Here is a 23,212-nt window from a genome sequence, read left to right as displayed (position 1 = left end):
TGCTGGTGTTGGGCACAGCCGATTACTGGTGTCCAAATCCCGGTGGAACAGCCCATTCCCGGTGTCGGGAAAAGCCCAATCCCGGTGTCAGGAACAGCCCATTCCCGGTGTTGGGAACAGCCCAATCCCGGTGTTGGGAACAGCCCATCCCCCGTGTCCAGCACAGCCCAATCCCGGTGTCAGGAACAGCCCATTCCCGGTGTTGGGAACAGCCCAATCCCGGTGTCGGGCCCAGCCCATCCCCGGTGTCCAGCCCAGTCCCGGTGTCGGGCACAGCCCAGTCCCGGTGTCGGGCACAGCCCATCCCCGGTGTCGAGCCCAGCCCAATCCCGTTGTTGGGAACAGCCCATCCCCGGTGTCCAGCCCAGTCCCGGTGTCGGGCACAGCCCATCCCCGGTGTCCCGGCACTGCTCCGGGCATCGACCGCGGGTAACCCGCGCCAGGGAGGGGGCGTGGCCTAGCTCTTATTGACAGCCTCCTCCTCCAATCGCGCGGCGATGCGTCTCTCCCTAGCGCCGGTGGGCGTGGCTTCCTCTCTGCCCACACCATATTGCCCAATGGGATGTTTCAAACTGACTGAGTGGGCGGAGCAATCGCTGTTTGGCCACGCCCCCAGCGCGAGGGGTGTTTAAGGCGCCGCCCGGCGGCGCGCGGGAGCCACTGAGGGGCCGCGTGCGCTCCCGCCGGGCCCGCAGGTAACGCGCGGTCCTAAAGCCCGACCCGGCCGGGGCTGAGGGGGGGACGGGGGTCCCGGCTCCGCACAGCCCCCCTGGGTGTCCCCAGCGGCTCCTGCTGTGTGGGAAATGCCCGCGGGATCCCGCACTGTGGGGATCACAGCCCGGCAGGTGCTTCTGGTGGTGTCCCGTTTGTGCGTGGGTGTGTGGGCGGACAGCGAGGGGGGAAATTGTTGGTGGTTTTGGTTAAATGAACGTGTGGTGCGTTGGACTTTCCCCCGGGAGGTGGTGTGAGGAGAAGGGGTGTCCCTTCCCCTGTGCTGTGCGGGAACCCATCGTGAGGGACCGTGAGGGGTCCTGAGAACTTGGGGTTCTCTGAGGTGACCTGAGAGTTTGGGGTGCTCTGAGATGTCCTGAGAGGTGGGCATGCCCTATGAAGTGACCTGAGAGATCAGAGATGCTCCAAGAGGTGGTCTGAGAGTTTGGGATGCACCATGAGGTGACCTGAGAGGTGGGAATGCTCCATGAGGTGACTCTGGCATGCTCTACGAGGCGATCTGAAAGTCTGGGATGCTCTGAGGTGTCCTGAGAAGTGGGAAATGCTCTATGAAGTGACCTGAGAGGTGGGAATGCTGCAAGAGGTGACTTTGGGATGCTCCGTGAGGTGATCTTAGATTTTGGGGTGCTCCACGAGGTGACCTGAGCGATTCGGGGTACTCTGAGGTGTCCTGAGAGTTTGGGAATTGCTCTATGAGGTGATCTAAAAGTTTGGGATGCTTTGAGAGGTCCTGAGAGTTTGGGATGCTCTGAGATGTCCTGAGAAGTGGGAATGCTCCAAGAGGTGTCTTTGGGATGCTCCACGAGGTGATCTGAAAGTTTGGGGTGCTCTGGGTGACCCCAGTGCTCGGGACACTCCTGTGCTGGCTCCCAGCCCTGCTGTGCTCCCAAGGGACACAATGCCACGTGTGGCAGCCAGCAGGAAAACAGGAACACAGAAAATCCAGAGATTTTATAGCAGTACAGGAACACAAAAAACACAGCCCTGAGCTTTCCTGCTGGGCCTTTCCCTGCTGTGCAGAAATTCAGGAAAGAGGAGCTCGACTGGGTGAATTCACCTGAAAGAAATATCCCTGGAGGAGCAAGGAGCCTGCAGGGAGAATTCTGTGTCTGCCATGGTCAGTGGGCAGATTGGATGAAAGCTTGACAAGAAAGTCTCACAGATATGTGTGCTTAGCAGAAAGATTTTTAAATGCAGAGTCTGATGAAGGAATAGAGATGGAAGCAAGTTTTGATATAGAAGAAAAGAATTGCTGAGCCAGTCTTACTGGATAACCAAGGAGGCAAAGGGTGTGTTAGTTAGAAGGGGTTTTATGACTTAGAGCAAAGAATAAACCTACTTTAAATAAGAAGATGTTTTTACCAAGCAGAAAGCGCAGGCAAACAAGTCAGCCAAGTTGCAAGTAGAAAAAAGGTCTCAGAATTTTCCACTGCAAGAAAACTGAAAAACAACTTCTAGCTTAAACTGTAACTTTTAGTGATAGGAGAACAGTAACATGAATATGGTAATTACAGCAGTTATGATGGGCTATAGATAATAGTTAAGGTATAGATTGGTTCTGCTGTATTAAGATGCTCAGCACAGAAAAGTATAGAATGCATTGGTAACCTGAACTAAGGGTCTCCAGGCCTGCCTGCAGCTGGAGCTGACAGCTGTGGGCACAGCTCTGTCACCCACAACCCTGGGCTGCTGTAATGTCTTGGATTTATTAAACTGCATTTTGAAGAGCTGCCTCAAACAAGAAGATGTTTTTACCAAGCAGAAAGACAGCACAGGCAAACAAGTCAGCAAAGTTGCAAGGAGAAGAAGAGGGGGGTGCCTGTCTGCACTGGTGACAGTCACTCATCATCCTAACAGAGGCTGAAATTACTTTTCGTCCTGTTTTCTGCTCTCCGGCATCAGGAGGGCATGGGGCACTGCCCAGCACCTGTGGTCAGTGACAAAACCTTCAGTGCTCAGGAAGTTTTTATCACCGCCTCTCCTAAACACTGAGTTTATCTAAGGGGAAGAAGTGTGAGTCGCTCAGCTTTTGTTTCCTCACTTAGTGACTCTTGAAAGGAACAGAAAGTCCCAGGTTTCGGTTTTGGTGGTGATGTGGCAGCCTGGAGCTGCTCTGGACAGGAGCAGAGCGGATGTGGTGCCTGAACCGGTTAAAAGAGATCCGACACAGGAAACCGAGTGGGGCCGCGCTGGAAAATGTCAAGTGGCTGATAACGCGCTCGGTAATTTGAATTTGAATTGGTGTTGTTGGAGCTCTGTGTGTGTTTTAGGTAAAGATGTGTCCAAAGTTGGAAATGGAAACTCCACTCCTGCCCTCTTCACTGCCACAAGTTTGCACTTTACTTAAACCTTTATTTTGGTTTGTCAGTGAAGTGGTTCCAAAGAAACACCCCATTCCCAGTTCTTCTGGGTCAGGTGCTCCCTCAAAGCAGAAGGCGTTTTTATTTAAACGCTTTAAGGTTTCAGACAGGCGTAATTAAAAGGGAGGTTTCTTCCCGCAGGTTTTTTGTTTGGGAGTGTGTCCTCCGTGCTCCTGAACGCTGTGGTACATCACGGTGTGCTGATTCCTCAGGAAACAATGTGGGGTGGGAATTTGGTATCCAGGAGTTACACCGGGCTCTGCTGAACCGTGGAATGGTTTGGCTCGGAAAGGACCTTAAAGATCATTCCCTCCTAACCCTGGAACTTGTGTGTTTAGCATGGCTGTGTTTGTAACCCAGCATCAGGGAGGGAAGGGCTGAGCAAAGCTAGGGAGAGTCTGAATATATTGGGAAATATTTCTTCTAACCTGAATTTTTTGGATAAAATGCATGTCTGGTTTGGGAAGCTGCACAGATTTCAGCTCAGTGTGAGTGTACCCCGGGTTGGGCACAGTGAGAGCAGAGCTCAGAGTGGGCTCCACTGGAAGAGCTTTTCCCTTTTGGGTGCCTGAAGGTGAGGCAGAAAGCCTTCCATGGAAATGGAACAGAGAGGGATGGAGCACCTCTGCTGTGAGGGAAGGATGAGAGAACTGGGGTCGTTCAAGCTTTGGGTGAACTTATTGTGGCAGGACCTGAAGGGAGCCTGAAAGAAAATGAGAGGGAGAGAGACTGAAAGGGCTGGAGTGCCAGGGCACAGGGAATGGCTTTCACTGCCAGAGGACAAGGCTAGATCAGGTATTAAGAGGGAGTACTTCCCCTGTGAGGGCACTGAGGCCCTGGCACAGGATGCCCAGAGCAGCTGGGGCTGCCCCTGGATCCCTGGCAGTGCCCAAGGCCAGGCTGGGCAGGGCTGGGAGCAGCCTGGGACAGTGGGAGGTGTCCCTGCCATGGCAGGGGTGGCACTGGATGGGCTTTGAGGTCCCTTCCCACCCAAACCACTCTGGGATGCCACAATTCCCTGACAGCAGGAGTGAGGACACCTCACCCTTTCCCTTGAAACTTCATTGCTGCACTAAGGCACAGTTGGCAAGGGAAACTGTAATTAGTGCAGAGGGCAGAGATTCCCTCAGGGGTGCTCTGAACCCCTCCTTGTGGGATGCTGGGAAGGAAAATGGGAGCAGCATTGTGGAAGGGGTCAGGAGTGATGGCAGCTGCTGCCTTCTGTCCCTCCTGGGCTCCTCTTGGGTTGTCCTTGGGCAAGATAGGCCGTGGGGACAGCTCGGGGGAGTGAGAGAGGCCGTGGGGGGCACTGCAGGTGGCTTTGGGCTGCTCCGGGCCGGGCAGGGGAGCAGCTCCAAGTCGGGGAGTGGAACCAGCTCCAGGCAGGGGAAGCAGTTGCAGGCCGGACATGGGGAGCAGCTCTGTGCTGGGCAGGGGAACCAATTCTGGGCTGGTCAGGGGAGCAGCTCCAGGTAGGGGAGCACCTCTGGGCTGGGCAGGGGGGACGAGCTCCAGGCCAGGCAGGGGAACCAGCTCCAGGTTGGAGAATGAGCTCTGGGCCAGGCAGGGGGAACAGCTTTGGGCAGGGGAATGAGCTTCGGGCTGGGGAGGGAGAGCAGCTCTGGGCTGTGCAATGAGCTCCAAGTCGGGCAGGGGAGCAGCTCTGGGCTGGGCAGGAAACAACTCTGACCCGGGCAGGGCATGGGGAACCAGCTCCGGGTAGGGCAGGGGAGCAGCTCCAGGCTGGGGAAAGAGCTCCGGGCCGGGCAGGTGAACCAGCTCCGGGCAGGGGAAGGAGCTCCGGGCTGGGCAGGAAACAACTCTGACCCGGGCAGGGGAACGAGCTCCAGGCAAGGGCAGCAGCTCCAGGCAAGGGGAGCAGCTCCAGGTCGGGCAGGGGAACCAGCTCCGAACCGGAGAACGAGCTCCGGGCTGGGGAGAGAACAGCTCCAGGCATGGGAACCAGCTCCGGACGGGACAGAGGCAACAGCTTTGGGCAGGGGAACGAGCTTCGGGCCGGGCAGGGGCAGCAGCTCCGGGCTGGGGAACCAGGTCCGGGCAAGGGAAGGGAACAGCTCTGGGCTGGGGAACGAGCTCGGGGCCGGGCAGGGAGCAGCTCCGGGCAGGTCTGAGTGGCTGCTCCGAGCACGGGGCTGCAGCTCTTTCCCCACTGCCCACGAACCCCTCTGGTGCTCCAGCCCACGGTGGGTGCACGGCAGCGCCTGCCGGTGATCCGTGCGCTCCAGAGCTGGGTTTTTACAGACATGCCCCTCTCTCTGCTCGTGAATTAAACTATTTCTGGCGTGGTGACTCGCAGGCTGTAGCAGAGCGTGGCGTGAGCGGCAACGTGTCCTTGTGCAGATGAGTAAGCGGAAAGGGGGACGTCCCTGAGCCTTCCCCCTCCCGCTAAAGGCAGGAGGCTGCAGCGTGCTCGCTCGCATTTATGACATAAAAAGACTTTTTTTTAATAAAAAGACTTTCCTGTTCCTCGTGGAGGCGAACATGCCCCTCGCATCACACGATTTAAACGCGTCTGTCTAAAGCAGGTACAAAATAGCAGCCTAAAATCCACTTCTTAGAGAGATCAAGGATAATGAGATTCGCCTCCAATCAGCTTGAAATCCCTTGAAACAATTAAAGCTCAGCCTTGGCGACTTACAAGCACCGAAGGCTTTTGATGAGTGTGAACCTTCAATAAAATCAACGTTTAGGAAAACGATGAAATCCCCCAAGACAAAAAAAAAAAAAAGGAAAGAAAAAAGAAAAATACAGTTGAAAAAGGTTATTTTGATGGGAACAGGTTAAATGTGAGTTGTCACCCTAGAGGAACCGAAATCCCCGGTGTGCCGGGCGGGTGTGGGGCCAGAGCCTCCTTAAGAGGCGGCGGTGTGGGGTGACGAGCCGCTTCCAATTGCGAGGCAGCAGCACATGACATAAGATGCTCCAGATCTGCCTCCTGGGCGCTAGTTTAAAAATAAAGGATATTACACGTCGGTGAGAGGAGGCTGCGGGACCGGCGATGCGCGGTGAGGCTGCAGGGATCGGGGTTTTGGGACAGCGTTTAGGGCAAAAGAGTGTGGAATTTAAATGGTTTGACTCGTGGTGCTCTAGGGGAGCTGGGGGTGTCTGGTTCTGCCGTGGGGTTTTGCAATGCCCACTGAATTTCCTGTTGTTTGGTGCAAATGCAGCCTCTTTGGGGTTGCCTGGCTCACGTCAGCGGAGCTGCTTTGCTGTGACGTGGGGCTGTATTTTTATTTTTAATTTTCCCAACGTGTTTTCTCTCGCAGGGACAGTGCTGTGTGAGTCAGACGCCAGGATGGCACTTGCAGAACCAGTCTCCTCCGTGGCTTATTGCAGTTCAGCTCTTCAAAGCAGCTGTGAGGTGGCAGGGGAAGATGTGCTGCTCAACTCTTCACCCAGGTTGGTCTAATTTAGGATTTTATTTGGGATTTATTTGCCTATTTAGTATTTTATTTACCCTGTTTATATAGAATTGTATCCTACCATGCTTACTTTGATTAATTAAAATGATTTTGGAAGAGCCCTGCCTCTGCAGGGAACATCATGTGCAGTATCTACACTGATCTCAAACTCCTGCTGGTAAGAGGCTGCTTGGATTTACAGACTAAAGAGCAGATTAGGGTCTGTATCTCACCACAGCATAATGAGATCTAGCTGATCAAAACCTCTTTACCTAAATTTTTTGGGGTTGCATTGAGCTACATGTAAGGAGGAGAAAAAGATGACTTGATTGACTGTAAGGGAAATAGCTGGGGCTTTTCTGCTCATATTACTGGGTCATTTGCATGCTTTGATCATAAAAGCTGGTGGAGAAATGGTGCAGAACTATTGCAACTGAGGATTCATTTGTGCTGAAAAATGTTCTCAGTAATGAGGAGGGAACACGGAGATGGGAACATCTCATAATCCCCTAGGGGGAAATAAAGAAATTATTTACTCAGCCCTAGTTGCTGGCCTGCAGATTAGTTCAGAGGAGCAGTTCTGCTTTACAGCAGGACATGTGATCAGCCATGTCACATCTTCCCTGGGCCTTGAACCTCCTCATATGCCCAAAGCAGTCAGAAATTCAGAGTAAATGTAGATTAGAGGGAAGAGATTTCCCCTTACCCTGACATTCACACAGTGCCTGTGCTGGTTGCCTTGTCTCTGGCCTGGTAGAAAGAAAATAAAGATGGGATTTGGTGGGAGCTCTGCCTGGCTGGGGCTGAGGGTTTTGTGTGTGCCCAGAGGAGCTCTCAGCTGTGAGCAGTGTGATTGTGATGGCAAAGTCAGGGCTCCTCTGTGCCCCAGAGCTGCCCCTGCAGTGTTTGGGTTATTGTGATGTCAGGGCCCTCCTGGAAGAGCCTGGGCTGGGTGCTGCAGGTGCTGCTGTTGAGAAGGGAAAACACCGGCCTGGAGGAACAGCAATGAGTGATGGGCTGAGGCAAAGGGCCTGGTAGGGCCAGGCAGGATGGAAACTTTGGGTTTCTGCAGTGAAATTTTACTCAGCTAAAGCTCAGACATCAATGGCCCAGGACAGGGAACAAAGCAGCAGCTGCCTGCTTGGAGGGTGGGATTCCCAAATCTCACTGGCTCTGGCTTCCAGCTCCTGCTCTCAAGTGGGACATGAGCCTTGAATTGTCCCTGACCCTCCTCATGAGGGCTGTGACAGTCCAGCTTGGAAAGGGATGGAGTAGGAACAGTTTTGCAAGCAGGCAAGTGGTGCTTCACCAGCTGCTGCAGGGCTGAAAGTGAAAGGACAGCTCAGCTGGGAGGAGTGGCTGGAGCACATGGGCATGAGCCTGTTTCTGTTTCTTCCCAGGCATCTGGTGGGAGCCCTGGTTTTAATAGGAATACCTAAGAACAAGATTTGCTGTTGAATCAATTTCCTGCTCTTTTACAGGAAATCTCTGTGGGTTTCCCCATGGGGTGACTGCAGAGTGTCCCCAGGGCCTCCCCTGTGGCTGACTCACATCTTGCAAACAGGAGATGAGTTCCAGACCCAAGTGTCCCTTCCTGCCCCCCTCCTCCTCCTCCTCCTCCTCCTCCTCCTCCCAGCTGCAGACTCTTTATTCCAGGCACCTGGAGCAGCCTTTAGGAATTAAATTATGGCTGTTTTTAGGATGATGTTTATGCATTCTTCTGCAGCTTGTCTGCAATGAAAGCTGCAATTAGGACAATACTCATGTGTTCAGCACAGGCAGAGCTTGCACACTCAGAGGGAGCTGTTCCATTGCTGGGGCCATGCAGGGCAGTGAATTAATAAAATCACCTGCAGAGCATCAGGGATCACTCTGACATCTGAGTGACATTAAGGGATGGAGCCAGCCTGGCTGTGGCAGGCAGCCCTCAGTGCTCTCATCCAGGGATAATTCCTTTTGCCTTGCAGAACTGCTGAGCCACACAACAGCCAGCCAGGGGAAGATTCCAAGATTGAGGACTATCAGGTGAACTCACTCGGTCCCAAAGGTGAGTGCATGGAAATTTGGGGGCTGTGGGGTGCCTGAAATTACTGTTGCAATGAGAGAGGGATTTGTCAAACCATGACAGTGGAAGAAGCAGCTCAGGTTGCAGGATGGGTTGTGCAGGAGTGTCTGGAGCTCAGATTTTAAAGCACAAGGGTTAAATAGGCAGTGCCAGTGCCTGGTGCTCATCTGCCAGGTACCAGTGTCCAGCTTTCAGTCCTCCTTAAAAGAAAAACCTTATAAATAGCAGAGTAAAACATGCAGGAAACTATCACCTTACCAGTACAAGAGCCTTAGGGCAGCAGAGCAGGTTAGAGGGCATGTAAGTGGGAAATATTTAACAAAATTTGAAAGTCCTCTAGAGGCTTCTGTCTAAAATACTGGGGCTCACATGGCAAAATTGCCACAAAGAAATGGTCAAAAAAGGGGTGTGGGGGGGGGGTGTAACAACATTTGCTTTCATATGCTTGAGACTTGTTTTTGTATTGCTGTTATGGCAGCAGGAAATTTGTAAATCTAAAATGCTGAACACTTTCCTTTCAAAGCAACCTCCCCCTCTCCTGGCTCCAGCATGTGGACAACACGTCGTGATGGAGAGGTCAAGCTGAGGATGGAAGAGCAGGGCCCTGGCAGTGAGGCCCCAAAGACTGTGCACCAGCTCTTCCAGGAAAGTGTCAACAAATACAGCAACTTGTATGCCCTTTCATCCAAAAAAAATGGCAAGTGGGTAAAGCTGACGTATAAGATGTACTATGATGAGTGCTGGAAAGCAGCCAAAAGCTTTCTGAAGGTAAGAGTTTGTTGAGTTCTCTTTGGTATATTCACAGAGTCCTAAAAACAGCATGGTTTGGGTTGGAGGGATCTTAAAGCTCATCCAGTGCCACCCCTGCCATGGCAGGGACACCTTCCACTGTCCCAGGTGCTCCAAGCCCTGTCCAGCCTGGCCTGGGACACTGCCAGGGATCCAGCTGTGCCAGGGCCTGCCCACCCTCCCAGGGAACAATTCCTGCCCCGTATCTGATATAAATCTTTCTTCTTTTAATTTAAAACTGTCTTCCTACCACTTCCTACCCTCTTCCTACCACTGTGTCAAAACAAAGTCAAGTTTAATGTTCACTCACTTAAATAGTGCTGGAATGGCTGCATTCAAGTCTGCATTCAAATCTGCAAATTCCCTGAGTGCAGATGAATCTCACAGTGACAGGGAAGTACCTGAACATGCTATGGACACCTATTTAATTTTTTTGACAGTTGCTTCCACATTTAACCAAGTAAAAAAAAACATGTAAGGAAACATTTCAAGTGAGGTGTTTGAGGTTTATGTTAAACCTGGACACTGTCCCTGCAGAGGCTTGGAAAGTTCATCTTTCTAAGAAAAAAAGGGATCTTAAAAACCAGACTTAAAATGTCCCACGTGGCCCAGCCTTTTGCTGGTGCTGCTGGGATTAGGAGACTTGGAGACAGAAACCAACAATACCTGTTTGTACTGTTGGGATCAAGTCTTACCTCCTCAAGTTAAGGCCAGCCTGGTTTTACTGCTGTGGTGGGATCTCCCACTCTGGGACAAAACCAGAGTCTGGCTGAGGGAGTTAAAAACTGGGACTCCAAGAGCTGGAATTTCATAGCCAAGTGTGACTGCCACTGTCTTGGGACTTCTGCTGCTCACAGTGACCCCAAGCTGTGTTAGAAAATCTCTTTTCCCAGCCTGGCAGTCAAAGAAGGAGTCAGAGCTCTTCAGTTCTCAGTCTGAAGGTTATTTATTGTATCTTATCTATAAATTTTTTTTTCCTGTCCAGCTGAGGTCTGTTCAGCAAGACAGAGGCACTCTGGCCACCCCTGGGGCTGTGTTATCTTTTTATACTAAAAACTATGTGTACAATATTTACCATAACTTCCCAATATCTATCACCTATGCTAGACAGTGAGCTACTCTAAACCAATCTGAGGGTGCCACCATCACAGCAGAAGATGGAGGCCAAGAAGAAGAAGAAGGAGAAAGGCTGGACACACCCAGATCCCTCCATCTTGTCCCCCTGAACCCCCATTCTAAAAACCCCTAAAATCTATTTTTTTTTCACTCTGTGATAAATGCACTATCATTCTGCCTAAACTGTTGTGGATTGCTGATCTTCATCTAAGGTTGGTAATTTGTTCCATGGGCCATAATCAAACCCACAGGTGTCTTGGGCTCTGTGCCAGGGTCTCTGAGCCCCCTGGCAGGATCTTGGCAGTCCAGGACAGCCAGAGGGATGTCCTGAGTTCTGACACCACTGGAGCTTGTTGCTCTGGCCATTATTGATATCTGCCATTCCCAACTTGTCCCAACTTGTCCCAGGAGGTGCTGTCTGACTTCACCTCTCACCTCCTCATTCCCAGCCCAAGGCAGGAACTCCCTGGAGTGCAGGTTGATATTCCTGTGAGTGAATTCCTGTTGTTGAGTCTGTCTTTCCAAGGGCAGAGCTCAGCAAATCCCCCTTTTCCTGCCCACTTACAGTAGGACAGAGCTGTGGAACTTTCACTGGTTCCATCCTGGCTCCTGGGGGTGATTCAGTGTAAGAACATGAGCTCTTCCCTCAGTGCTGTGCTCACAACAGAGGTCTCAGATGCTCCCTGAGCTTTGGCCAGAGGAGAAGCAGGATGCTGTAATGCCATCTCTTGTTTGCAGCTGGGGCTGGAGCGTTTCCATGGAGTGGGCATCCTGGGATTCAATTCTGCTGAGTGGTTCATTGCTGACATTGGAGCGATCCTTGCAGGGTAAGGCTCTTGTTTCTTGCCATGCATTTTGCTTTGGCAGGCAGGGAGTGACTGTAGCATTCACATGAGAAGCAGGTTTTGATTAAACCCCAGTAAAACAAACAAACAACACCCCAAATTCAATTGCTTATATTTGGATTTAATGAAGGTAGGTAGAAGCTGAACTATTTAATAATGAATTAATGAGACAAAAATGAAATACTTTTTTTTTAGCCAGCTGCTTCTCTCAAAATAAGATGACCAGTAGGTTAATCCAGAAGCATTTTTTATGTACACAGTGATTAAGGAAATTGCAGAGAATCTCATGTCTGGACTGTGATATCTGCCTTCCACATGAGATATTTTGCTCCCTTGCTCCACTCTTGACATTTCCCATGCCTCAGAAGAGAATCTTTCCTCTTGGAATTCAGCTCTCCCCTTTTTGTTGTCATTTTATGAGATATTGTCCTTAAAATTTTTTCTCTGAAATTTGCCAGCAACTCTGCTTGTCCTCTAACTCTGTTTTGCTTTTCTGCTCTGTTTTTTCCCTTTCCCAGGGGATTTGCTGTTGGGATCTACACTACAAACTCTCCTGAGGCCTGTCATTATGTAGCAGAGAACTGCAGTGCCAACGTTATAGTGGTGGAAAACCATAAACAGCTGCAGAAAATCTTAGAAGTAATTATGTTTTTTAAATGGCTGGGGATTACAGCAACCTGTTGACAGATGTGGGAGGGTGAAATGCTGTGGGAGGGGAGTGCTGGGTCTGAGAACAGAGGTGGATTCCTTGCTGTGCTCCCTGCTCCAGCCAGGTGAGCTGTCACTGGCACTGTGTCTCACAAGGGGTTAAGTGGTGCTTTCACTTCTTAAAAACCTTGGGCTTAAAATTGAAGAAGCCAAAATGAACAACTGAGCATCCTCTAGGTTGTCTGGCACCATCCCAGCTCAAATGATGACTGTTTCTAGTGAGGCAAACCCATTCTTTAGGAGCACAGATGGGATTCTCTTGGCTTTGCATAAAGTGGCAAATCTGAGGAGTGTGCTAAGTGAGGTTACAGAGGTCTGAAAGGCACAAGCAGCATTTGCTCCTTCTCACAAATCTCCCTTCTTAACACAGATTGAACACAGACTACCTCATCTGAAGGCCATTGTCCAGTATGGGGAGGAGATCAAAGAGCAGAGACCAAAACTGTACTCGGTGAGTCCTGGGTTTCTTCACAGCTGCTAAGTGCTGGTTGTGTTCAGCTGGTGGCTGCAAGCACCTGTCACCTGCCCTGGGGCCTTGAGCATCTGGTGACATCCCTGTCATGTCATTCCATGGCAGGGCCTTGGAATGAAATTTTAAGGTCCCTTCTAAGCCAAACCAGCCTGGGGTTCTGTGGCTGTGATCCCTTGAGCTGTGTTGGCTTTGGTGGACAGGAGGTGTCTGCTGTTGTGCAACCTGGATAATCCATGTTGTAAGGGACTTTGCCAGACACCTTGAGCCCCACAGTTACTCCAAGGAGTTGCTTCAGAGCTGTAAAGCTGCTGGGGGTGGGTCTGCCTCCTTTCTGCTTCTCCCTGTGTCAGCCAGGAAACACAGGGGTGGCAGTGTGGGTGTACAGCCTCTTCCAGGGGTGTGGACAGGGAGAACATCCTTCTCTTGGTGTGTAGCAAAGAGTTGTTGGGAAGGATGAAAGTTTGACAAGAAAACCTCACAGATATGTGTGCTTAGCAGAAAGATTTTTGGATGTAGAATCTGAAGAAGGAATAGAAATGAAAGCAAGTTTTGATACAGAAGAAAAGAATTGCTGAGCCTCACTGGCTAACCAAGGAGGCAAAGGGTATGTTAGTTAGAAGGGGTTTTTATGGCTTAGAGCAAAGGATAAACCCACCTCAAACGAGAAGATGTTTTTACCAAGCAGAAAGACAGCACAGGCAAACAAGTCAGCAAAGCTGCAAGTAGAAAAAAGGTCTCAGAATTTTCCACTGCGAGAAAACTGAAAAACAACTTCTAGCTTAAACTGTAATGTACTAACTTTTAGTGATTGGAGAATAGTAACATGAATATAGTAATTATAGTAGTTATGATGGGCTATAGATAATAGTTAAGGTATAGATTGGTTGTACTGTATGAAGATGCTCAGTAAAGGAAAGTATATAATGCATTGTAACCAAAAGAAAAAATATCTAATGCATTGTGACCTAAACGAAGGGTCTCCGGGCCTGCCTGCAGCTGGAGCTGACAGGCACAGCTCTGTCACCCACCACCCTGGACTGCTGTAATGTCTCAGATACAATAAACTGCATTTTGGAGAGTGGCCTGGAGTCCCACATCTCTGATTAAGGCTGTTATGGTGGCGCCCAACGTGGGGCACCATCAGTAAGAGCCTGAATGAGGGATGTGGGTCTCCAGGCCTGCCTGCAGCTAGGGCTGATAGATGTGGGCACAGGCTCTGTCACCCACCACCCTGGACTGCTGTAATGTCTTAGATACAATAAACTGCGTTTTGAAGAGCTGCCTGTAGTCCCACATCCCTTATTTAGGCTCTAACAAAGAGATCCATTGTTCCTGTGGGTGATGCCTCACAAAGGGGCTGAGCTGTTGTGTTCCCTGCAGTGGAAGCAGTTCATGGAGCTGGGCAGGGACGTGCCGGACGAGCAGCTCCGCGAGGTCATTGCCACCCAGAAACCCAACCAGTGCTGCACCCTCATCTACACCTCGGGCACCACGGGGCAGCCCAAGGGGGTCATGCTCAGCCACGACAACGTGAGTGCCCAGTGCCACCCCAGGGCTGCTCAGGGAGAGCATCCTGAGCTGGGAGGGACCCCCAGGTGTTGTGTTTGTGGGGTTCCCAGAGGGAGGGAATGATGCATCTGACTCCATGTTCTTAGAAGAATTTTAATTTGTTACATTATTTAATTAATTACCTTATACATCCATATAAATAATAATAAAAAATTAGTAATATAATTTATATAATTTATAGATAATTTTTATATTCATATATCTATTTATAAATAATTTATTTAGGAATAATTTTATTTTATATAGTTATTATTCATAAATGGTCATGTTATTTATATAAATATTTATGGTATTTTTATTAATAATACTATTAATAATAATATTGTTATATTGATTTAATTTATTATTTTATGATAGTATATTGTATTAAAGAATGCTATACTAAAGAATACAGAAAGGATACAGACAGAAGCCTAAAAAGATACTAAAGAAAAACTCATGACTCTTAGCTTGGCACTGATTGGCCATTAGGTCAAAACTTAAGCAATTCACGTGAAGCCAATGAAACAATCACCTGTTGGTAAGCAATGTCCAAACACATTCCAAAGCAGCAAAACACAGGAGAAGCAAATCAGATAATTATTGTATTCATTTTTCTCTGAGGCTTCTTAGCTTCCCTGGAGAAAATCCTGGGTAAAGAGATTTTTCAGAAAATGTGACAATGACACACAGGGATGATCAGTGCAGCCCCTGTCCCTGCACAGCCACCCCAACAAGCCCATCCTGGGAGCTCCTGCAGCTCTGGCAGCCTTGGCACCATTCCCTGGGCAGCCTGGGCAGTGCCCAGCAGCCTCGGGGGGCAGAACCTTGCCCTGAGCTCCATGCCAAGGCCTGGCACAGCTGCAGCCCTTGCTGGGCTCCTGTCCCTGTGCCAGAGCAGAGCTCAGCCCCTGCCCCTGTGCCTGCCCTGGGGAGGAGCTGCAGCCCCCGGGGAGCCTCCCCTCAGTCTCTGCTGCACCTGAGCAAGCCAAGTGCTGCTGCTGAGATCCCAGGACTCTGTAGCTGAGCTGTGCTGTGTGTGTGTCTGTGCTGTCCCTCTCTGAAGCCCCTCTGGGTTCCTGTTGCAGCTGACGTGGACGGGGACGGTGGCCGCGCGCTTCATCATGCTGAGAGACGCCCGGGAGAAGCAGGAGGAGGTGGTCAGCTACCTGCCCCTGAGCCACATTGCTGCACAAATGTGTGACATTTGGGCTGCCATGACCCTCGGAGTGCAAGTTTACTTTGCCCAACCAGATGCATTGAAGGTAAAAAAAAATAAGATAATAAACTTACACTCATCCACCTGCTTGAGCTGGGGTGGGTGCTGTCGCCGGCCGGGGTGTGTGTGCAAATCACAAATGGGGTGGAGCTGCTGTAGAACGTGCATTGAGCTGTTTTATTTTTCAGCATCAGTCTCATTACATGGTTGTGACAATGGGAAGATGCCAGCAGCAGACCAAGAACTTAATGTTGCAACTCACTTTATAAGTTTTTTGACCAATCACACAAAGCAAAAGCACATTGACAGTATTTATAGCTGTATAGTATATATTCTGTATTGACACTAGTTCGTTCAGTCCAACCACTATAAGCCCACGTGCCTTTGGTTAAACAATGCTTGCTTATTTCAATTACAATACCTCCTTGTAAGCCTTCAAACACAATGCACAGAGCTCCATTATTAAGCTTCAAACTTCCTAATATCTTGCTAGATAAACTTTTCTGTAGCTTAGACAGTTATTCTAGACAAGTGTTAATACACAGACCATTGTTCTATTTGTCCTTACTTCTCTACTTTTTAAATAATTTTTCTGCTGATCTATCTCATGGCTGCTGCTTAGCTCTAATCACAGTTCTCCTGCCTCTGAGGCCTGCCTTTTGCAGCTTTCCCAAAACCCTCTGATTTTGTGGATTCCCACAGGTGCTTGAAATAAGGCTGTGTTATCTTGTGGTTCTCTCAGCTTTCCTAACTGGGTTTACTTTGCCCACTGACCAGCTTCCCCTGTTGGTTTGACTGGAGCTTGGCCTTCACCTTTTGACTCAGTGACAAACTGGGAGAAGCTGACCCAGCACTTCACAACTGGGATCTGCTGAGTTCTTACCTAACACCTGATGCCACATCAAGAACTGGTTGAGCAACAGCCTCATGTTTGCTCTGCCCACATTGCACTATGGCCCCAGCTAAACCTGAGTCCTGAGTAAAGGATTCTTGTGTCACTGAAAGCATTGACCCTTGCTCCCTTCACAATTCCCATTGGAATGCCTCAGGGGTTCCCTTCTCTTGGTGGTGCTGCAAAAAACAAACAGTTCCTCAAAATTCATTGCAGACTCCCAAGCTTTTGCTGGTGATCAATACCGACCTGAAGTCTGCAGTGAATCATTTCTAAAAACTGCATTAAATCCTGCTTCTCTCAGGGCAGCTTGGTGGAGACCCTGCGAGAAGTGAGGCCAACTGCTTTTCTGGGAGTTCCTCGTGTCTGGGAGAAAATGGAAGAGAAAATGAAATCTGTGGGCATGAAAGCCTCAGCGATCCGACGGAAAGTGGCAGCGTGGGCCAAGGGAGTGGGGCTGCAGACCAACCTCAAGAAGATGGATGGGTAATTATGAGCTACACCTCAGGGATGCTGATGAGTTTTTAGGAGAACTTTCCTGTCAGATCAGGGATTTTATTCCATCCAGGGGTTATATTCCATATATTCCAGGATTTTATCTCATGTGACAGACTGTAGTGGCATTCACAGGGGTCCCAGAGCGAGGGGAGAGATGGGAATCTTGACTCCATGTTTCAGAAGGCTGATTTACTATTTGATGATATATATTATATTAAAAGAAAATGATGTATTAAAGCTATACTAAAATAATAGAAGAAAAGGATTCCATCAGAAGGCTAGCAAGGAATAGAAAGGAATGGTAATAAAATCCTGTGATTGCTCACAACCTTGACACAGGTGGCTGTCATTGGTCATCAAGTAAAAACAATTCACATGCTGGGTAAACAGTTCTCCAAATCACATTCCAAAGCAGCAAAACAGGGAGAAGCTGAAACTTCTCAGCTTCTCAGGAGAAAAGATCCTAATGAAAGAATTTTTCATAAAATATGTCCATGACATTAGACCAGTGCAACTTGGACTCGAGGGGGAGCAGCAAGGGCTGGAGGGGGAAATAACCCATTATTTTATGGAATGAACTGAAGTGGGATGAAGATAAAAGGATGAGGGGGAGGAGTTCTGTATTTTCTATGAACTGAAGAAGGATGAAGATGAAAGGAGGAAGGGGAGGAGCTGGAAATGTGTCACTTTCCTGGTGCAGGCGCTTGGACGAGCCGGTGAATTTCCGCCTGGCCCGGCAGCTGGTGTACAGGAAGGTGCGCAAGGCCATCGGGCTGGACCGCTGCACCAAGTGCTACACTGGGGCTGCTCCCATCACCAGAGAGACCCTGGAGTTCTTCCTGAGCCTCAACATCCCTGTGATGGAGCTCTATGGCATGAGTGAGAGCTCTGGGCCCCACACCATCTCCCTGCCTCACGCCTTCAAGCTCGGCAGGTGAGTGCCCGCCTGGGAGCAGGGAGGGGGTTCTGCCCCTGGCACCTCCATCTGTCCTGCTGCAGCTCATCCCCACAGCCCTGCTGCCACTGGGGATATGTGAATTTACCTTGGCTGGCTTCTGTGGCAGCTGGGGAAGAAGGAAAAGTTGGTAACTCCAACCTACTCTTCAATGGCAAATGACTGAAGGGTTCAGGGTGTCTTTGAGCAGCTCGTTCAGTCTGCACAGTGAAAGTTTGCTGCCAAGGACATAAATCTGGTGTTGAGAACAATGAGTGCAAACCAGCAGGTGTGTGAGCACTGATCTCTGCTCTAACAACTCTTTTTGCAGCTGTCCTCACATGAGCAGATGCCTTTAAAGCTCTTGTGCTAAAAAGCTGCTGGGCTTTGTTCAAACCCTCCAGCTTGAGAGATGCTGCTGTAACTTCTGCTTGAATTTGGTTGAAAATGAATTAATCCTTGCTCTGTGCTGTGTTTCAGCTGTGGGAAGGTGCTGTCAGGCTGCCACACCCTGATCCATAAACCAGACATGGATGGCATTGGGGAGATCTGCTTCTCAGGCAGGCATGTCTTCATGGGCTACCTGAACATGGAGGACAAAACCAGGGAAGCCATTGATGAGGATGGCTGGCTGCACTCAGGGGACCTGGGCAAGCATGACAAGGATGGATTCCTCTTCATCACAGGCAGAATTAAAGGTGACACATCCCCTGATTTTTGTCTTGGTGTTGTGCAGCACTGTGGAATCAATGAGATGTTGATGAGCCCAACTGTTCCCTCAGCACTGCCAAGGCCACCACTGTGTCCCCATGTCCCCAGCTGTCCCATCTTTTAAATCCCTCCAGGGATGGTGGCTCCACCACTGCCCTGGACAGCCTGTTCCAATGCTGGGAAGAAATTTTTCCCAATATCCAGCTTAACCTGGATATTGAGAAAAATCTAAACCTCCTCTGGTACAGGGGACGCTCTGCTGGTTGTGTGGCTGTGACTTGCACAGAAGAATATTGAAATCCTTCTCATCCTGGAGTTTCCACTGGAATGTGGCTGCAGGGTGGGAGGAGAGGGGCAGCCTCTGGAGCCAGGGTGTGTTTGCAGAGTGAGGGACAATCTTCTGATTTCAATTCTCTGATTTCAGCACCAGTGCAATTGGTGCTTTGTGGGTTTGTTTTATCAGCAGCTCAAAGTTTCAGGAGCTTTGCAGGGTGACCTCCAAGGAAAGCAGCAGCTTAACACTGTTGTGCAAGTGCCTTGGAGCAATGTGGCTCTTGGGACAGAGTTTGGGCAACCCCAGACAAAGCCAAGGTCACTCAAACCTTCAGCCCCCAAGAGAGAGAGGTGCAGCTCTGAGGAGCAGGAGATGGAGCAGGGGCTCCCCTCTGCTCTGCAGCACACAGGAACCTCCTCTCACTTCAATTTCTGATAATTTGGGTGCCAGCTTAGGAGCCTTAGAGGCTCAGGTGTCTGTGCCAAGGGGCTCACCTGCATTGCCAGGCTGCAAACACCCCTGGAGCCCCAGGGCAGCTTTGGCTGGGCTGAGTGTGAGCAGCTGCTGCTCCTCTCTGCTGCAGTCAGGGATCAGCACAGGGGCTGGAAAAACCCTTTAAAATGTTCCACATCCCCACATTTCTGAACATTTTTGGGGATGGTCACCCTGAGACTGTCCCAGTCCTGGTGTGCTGACACAGACTCCCTGTTTGAGCCAAAGGAGCAGTGGAGTTGTTGCAGATTGTGGCAAGGGGGAGAAGCTCCAAGCATTAATCAGGATCTGATTGTTTTCCAGAGCTCATCATCACAGCAGGAGGTGAGAACATTCCTCCTGTTCCAATCGAGGATGCTGTCAAGAATGCTGTTCCCATCATCAGCAATGCCATGCTGGTTGGAGACAAAGCCAAATTCCTTTCCATGCTCCTGACACTAAAGGTAATGGCAGAGAGGATGGGGATCCACCACCTGTGCTGCTGAATCTGAGTAATTCCAGGGAGGAAGGGTTGTTACACATTTTTAGTGTCTTGTGGAGCAGAATTTGCTGCAGCTGAGCTGCCAAGAGCAGCTGAAAGCACAGAACTGTCACTTGCTCAGACCATCAGGCCCTGCTGCTGTTCAGGGCAGCTTTTGCTGCTTTTGTGCCACAGAGGGCAGGGAGAAACAGAAGGAAAAGACCCAAAAGTGAGGCTGGAAAAGGAAACCCTTCTGCTCTCCTCACCTCTTTCAGTCTCTCCCAGAGCAGTGTGGGAGGTAAAAACCTGTCAGGGATTTCTTTGTCACACTCTGGATTTAACCTGCACCAGGACACATCTGTGGTGGCCTGTGCTGACTGTCAGAGTGGGAATTGAGACCAGGGCCAGCAGCCTTGGCCTGGGGCAGGAGATCTGAGCCAGGCCCTGGAGGTGGCCCTGGGAGTGGCCCTGCTGCTCTTGTCATGGCTGAGGGCTGTGTGTGACTCCAAGACTGCTCCTGCACAGTGCAGGGAAGTGAATTGTGCTCCAGAAAAGGTCTGGAAAGCAGAGATTAACTTTGGACAGAGATTAACTTTGGGCAGCACAGGAGGAATTGGGCAGATGTGCTCCTGAGCAGGCACAGACCTGAGGGGTTTATCTGTGTTTGTGCCAAGTTTCCATTGGCAGCCAGGGGTTGGGTGGGAGCTGAGGGGCTGGAGTGGGGCAGGGAAAGGACCCCAAAAGGGACCCCAGGAGCTGTCCCAGGGCTGGAGGCTCCTGGTGCAGAGCCTCAGGTGCTCAGCACTGCTCAGTTCCTGCTGTGCTTGGCCTGCAGTGCGTGGTGGATGCAGACACGGGTGAGCCTGGAGATGACCTCAGTCCAGAAGCTCTGGCATTCTGTCAGAGGCTGGGCAGCAAGGCCACCAAGGTCTCAGAAATCATCAGCAGCAAAGACAAGGCCATCTACACTGCCATCCAGAAAGGGATCTCTGCTGTCAATGAGAAAGCTGTGTCCAATGCTCAGAAAGTCCAGAAGTGGGTCCTGCTGGAGAAGGACTTCTCCCTGTTTGGTGGAGAGCTTGGTGAGTGTCTGGGGTGTGCCCTGTGCTCCTTCCCTGGTACTGAACATCAACACAACCACAGCCCCAAAGCACAGAGCTGCCCTGGCCTTTCCTCACTGTGGCTTTTCCATGTAGCAGTTTGGGGTGGGATGAACTGGGATGAATTTCCACTTCTAGCCCACAGCACCGAGTGCAGCAGCACTTACCTTGTGCTCTGGTGCCTCTCACAGGGTTATGGAGCATCCTGAGGTGGAAGGGACCCTCAGGGATGATCAGTGCAGCCCCTGTCCCTGCACAGACACCCCAACACCCCCACCCTGAGCACCCCTGGGAGCTCCTGCAGCTCTGGCAGCCTTGGCACCATTCCCTGGGGGAATCCCTGGGCTTGGGGCTGGGACCTGTGACCGTGTTCACAGGGGGTCTTGGGTGAGGGAAGAGATGAGGATCTGACTCCGTGTTTCAGAAGGCTTGATTTATTATTTTATGATATATATTACATTAAAACTGTACTAAAAGAATAGAAGAAAGGTTTCATCAGAAGGCTGGCTAAGAATAGAATAGGAAGGAATGATAACAAAGGTTTGTGGCTTGGGCCCTGTGTCCAAGTCAGCTGACTGTGATTGGCCATTAATTAGAAACAACCACATGAGGCCAATCCCAGATGCACCTGTTGCATTCCACAGCAGCAGATAATCAATGTTTACATTTTGTTCCTGAGGCCTCAGCTTCTCAGGAGGAAAAATTCCTAAGGAAAAGATTTTTCATGAAAAGATGTCTGTGACAGGGACCATTCCCTCTGGGTGCTGCTTTGGCTCACAGAGGAAGGGAGGGACATTCCATTAAACCCAAGGAGAAGTTCAGAACTTCTCTCAGGTCCCTGTTCCTGTGTTCTGCCTCTCCCTGCAGCCCTGCTGGGTGCTCCCAGTGCTGCCCTCCCCTTTAACCCTTTGCTGGCTCCCCACAGGCCCCACCATGAAGCTGAAGAGGCCGGTGGTGGCTCAGAAATACCAGGACCAGATCGCTCGGTTTTACACGGACACCGAAACCCCCTCGGGGGAGCCCTCGGCCCGGCCATAGAGCCCGCCCCGGAACCGCCCCCAGGACACTCCCAGCTGCCCAGGAGGGATTCCCTGGATGGATCCTGCCGAAATAAAGAAGCTCAGCCTTCAGGCAGCCCCTTTGCTGTCCATGTCCTGCAGTGTGGTGAGCGTGGTCCTGCCCATGTTCTCCTGTGTCTTGTGTTCCTTGCTGAGATATCCCAAATATCTCAGCTTTGTATTTTTTATTTCCATTTTTATAAGGGCGATATGATGTTTACCTGAAATCCACGTGATCTGTTACGTTCTAACCAAAGTTTTCTTTTCCTGAGATGAATGTAAAACAGGAGCTGCAAATCAGGAGCTGCCCTTTTTCTGCTGAGGGAGAAAGGCAGATTTCATTTTCCAGCAGTGTCCTCACTCCCTGCTGCACGTTTCCCTGCATGCTGATGGCATCCTCATCATTTTAAATCTCCTTCCCCACAAACTATTCCTGTCTGAGATGACAAATGCTGTGTGTGACTACACACAGCAGTGGAGGTGGAACCTCACATGAACTGGGCTTGTCTGTGCAATATTTTGAGTTTGTTTTACCTTTTTGAGTTACAATGAAGCCATAAATTGTATTGTTGAAGTTGTATCCATGGCTGGTATTCTAAGAAGTGATTTACTCCAGGGATTATTTATAAGGCTGTGTACAATGTGTGAAATCTGTCTGTATTTTACAATTCAGGAATGTTGTGGTGTCTGTTGTGGGGAGCTGCAGAGTGGAGGCTGAGGGCTGCAGCTGTGCTTGGGGCCAGGGGATGGTGCTGGGAGCTCAGCCAGGTTCTCCTGGGGGTCTGTGATCAACCAGCCCAGAGCTGTGGAGCTGCTCCATGGAGGGCACAGCCTGGCCCAGCTGCAGCCAGGAGCTCCTGGTGCCCAATCCAGCAGGGGAAGGATGGCTGGGAATGGCTCAGGGCACACAGGAACCCTCACTGGGCAGGGAGAGCAGCCCAGCTCTGGCTCCAGTTCCATTTCCCTGGACAGGAGGAGCACTGGGAGGAGCTGGGGCAGTGCTGGGGTCACAGCAGAGTGACAGAATTAAACCCAGAACTCTGCTTTGGGTCAGAGGAATTCCAGTGCCTGAATGCACTACTGGAACTGCAGCTCCCCGTGTGCTGGGCTGGCTGCAATTGCTGTGTCCAAGTGAAATAAACTCCTCTGTTTGTGTCTCTGAACTCTGTCTGGTTCCTGGCATGGAGCAGGGGTGGCTTTGCCTCAGGCAGGGAGAGCTGAGCTGTGCCCAGGGCACCAAGGACAGGGACAGTCCCTCAGGGGAAGGGGAGGGACGGTGCCACCCTTTACCTGTGCCAGGGCAATGCCCATGCCAGGCTCTGTCCTGCAGTGGGGACCCTCAAATCCCACAGGAGCTGCCCCAGGCAAACCCTGCTCCAAGGGCAGGGACCCCTCACCTGACCAGACAAAGCTCTGATGGATTAAGGGACACTGGAGTCACCCCATGTTTAAAATAATTCCCTTTTCCTTGGCTTTTCCTGTGCCATGAGGGGTTTTGGGAAAGGCACACTGCCATC

General features: G+C 50.5%; 1 protein-coding gene across 3 annotated transcripts; it reads left to right on the top strand.

Moving 5' to 3' along the window:
• Positions 1-638: 638 nt before the first annotated feature.
• ACSBG2 (acyl-CoA synthetase bubblegum family member 2) lies at positions 639-22,858 on the top strand. 3 transcript variants are annotated; one of them, XM_059489686.1, is made up of 15 exons: positions 639-695; positions 6,380-6,512; positions 8,482-8,561; positions 9,103-9,347; positions 11,223-11,311; positions 11,848-11,968; positions 12,408-12,488; positions 13,890-14,039; positions 15,146-15,322; positions 16,473-16,654; positions 17,367-17,600; positions 18,081-18,298; positions 19,381-19,520; positions 20,373-20,619; positions 21,563-22,858. In XM_059489686.1, the coding sequence occupies exons 2-15, from the start codon at positions 6,409-6,411 to the stop codon at positions 21,673-21,675; spliced, it is 2,181 nt and encodes a 726-aa protein (XP_059345669.1). In that variant the 5' UTR covers positions 639-695; positions 6,380-6,408; the 3' UTR covers positions 21,676-22,858. The 3 variants fall into 3 exon arrangements, with proteins under 3 accessions (XP_059345669.1, XP_059345670.1, XP_059345668.1); XM_059489685.1 differs by lacking the exon at positions 639-695 and adding an exon at positions 5,461-6,118; XM_059489687.1 differs by lacking the exons at positions 639-695; positions 13,890-14,039 and adding an exon at positions 5,458-6,118.
• The last annotated feature ends 354 nt before the right edge of the window (positions 22,859-23,212 follow it).

Source organism: Ammospiza nelsoni, chromosome 27 (assembly GCF_027579445.1).
Source record: "Ammospiza nelsoni isolate bAmmNel1 chromosome 27, bAmmNel1.pri, whole genome shotgun sequence".
NCBI classification, from domain to species: Eukaryota; Metazoa; Chordata; class Aves; order Passeriformes; family Passerellidae; genus Ammospiza; species Ammospiza nelsoni.
The sequence above is the reverse complement of the archived record's forward strand: the minus strand, read 5'-3'. Positions and strand labels throughout refer to the sequence as shown.

Bases quoted from the DNA above. Each gene is read 5' to 3' on its own strand.
- ACSBG2 (XM_059489685.1), top strand. The intron at 11,969-12,407 runs GTAATTATGTTT...TTCTTAACACAG, and splicing joins AGCTGCAGAAAATCTTAGAA to ATTGAACACAGACTACCTCA. The intron at 19,521-20,372 runs GTAATGGCAGAG...CTTGGCCTGCAG, and splicing joins CCATGCTCCTGACACTAAAG to TGCGTGGTGGATGCAGACAC.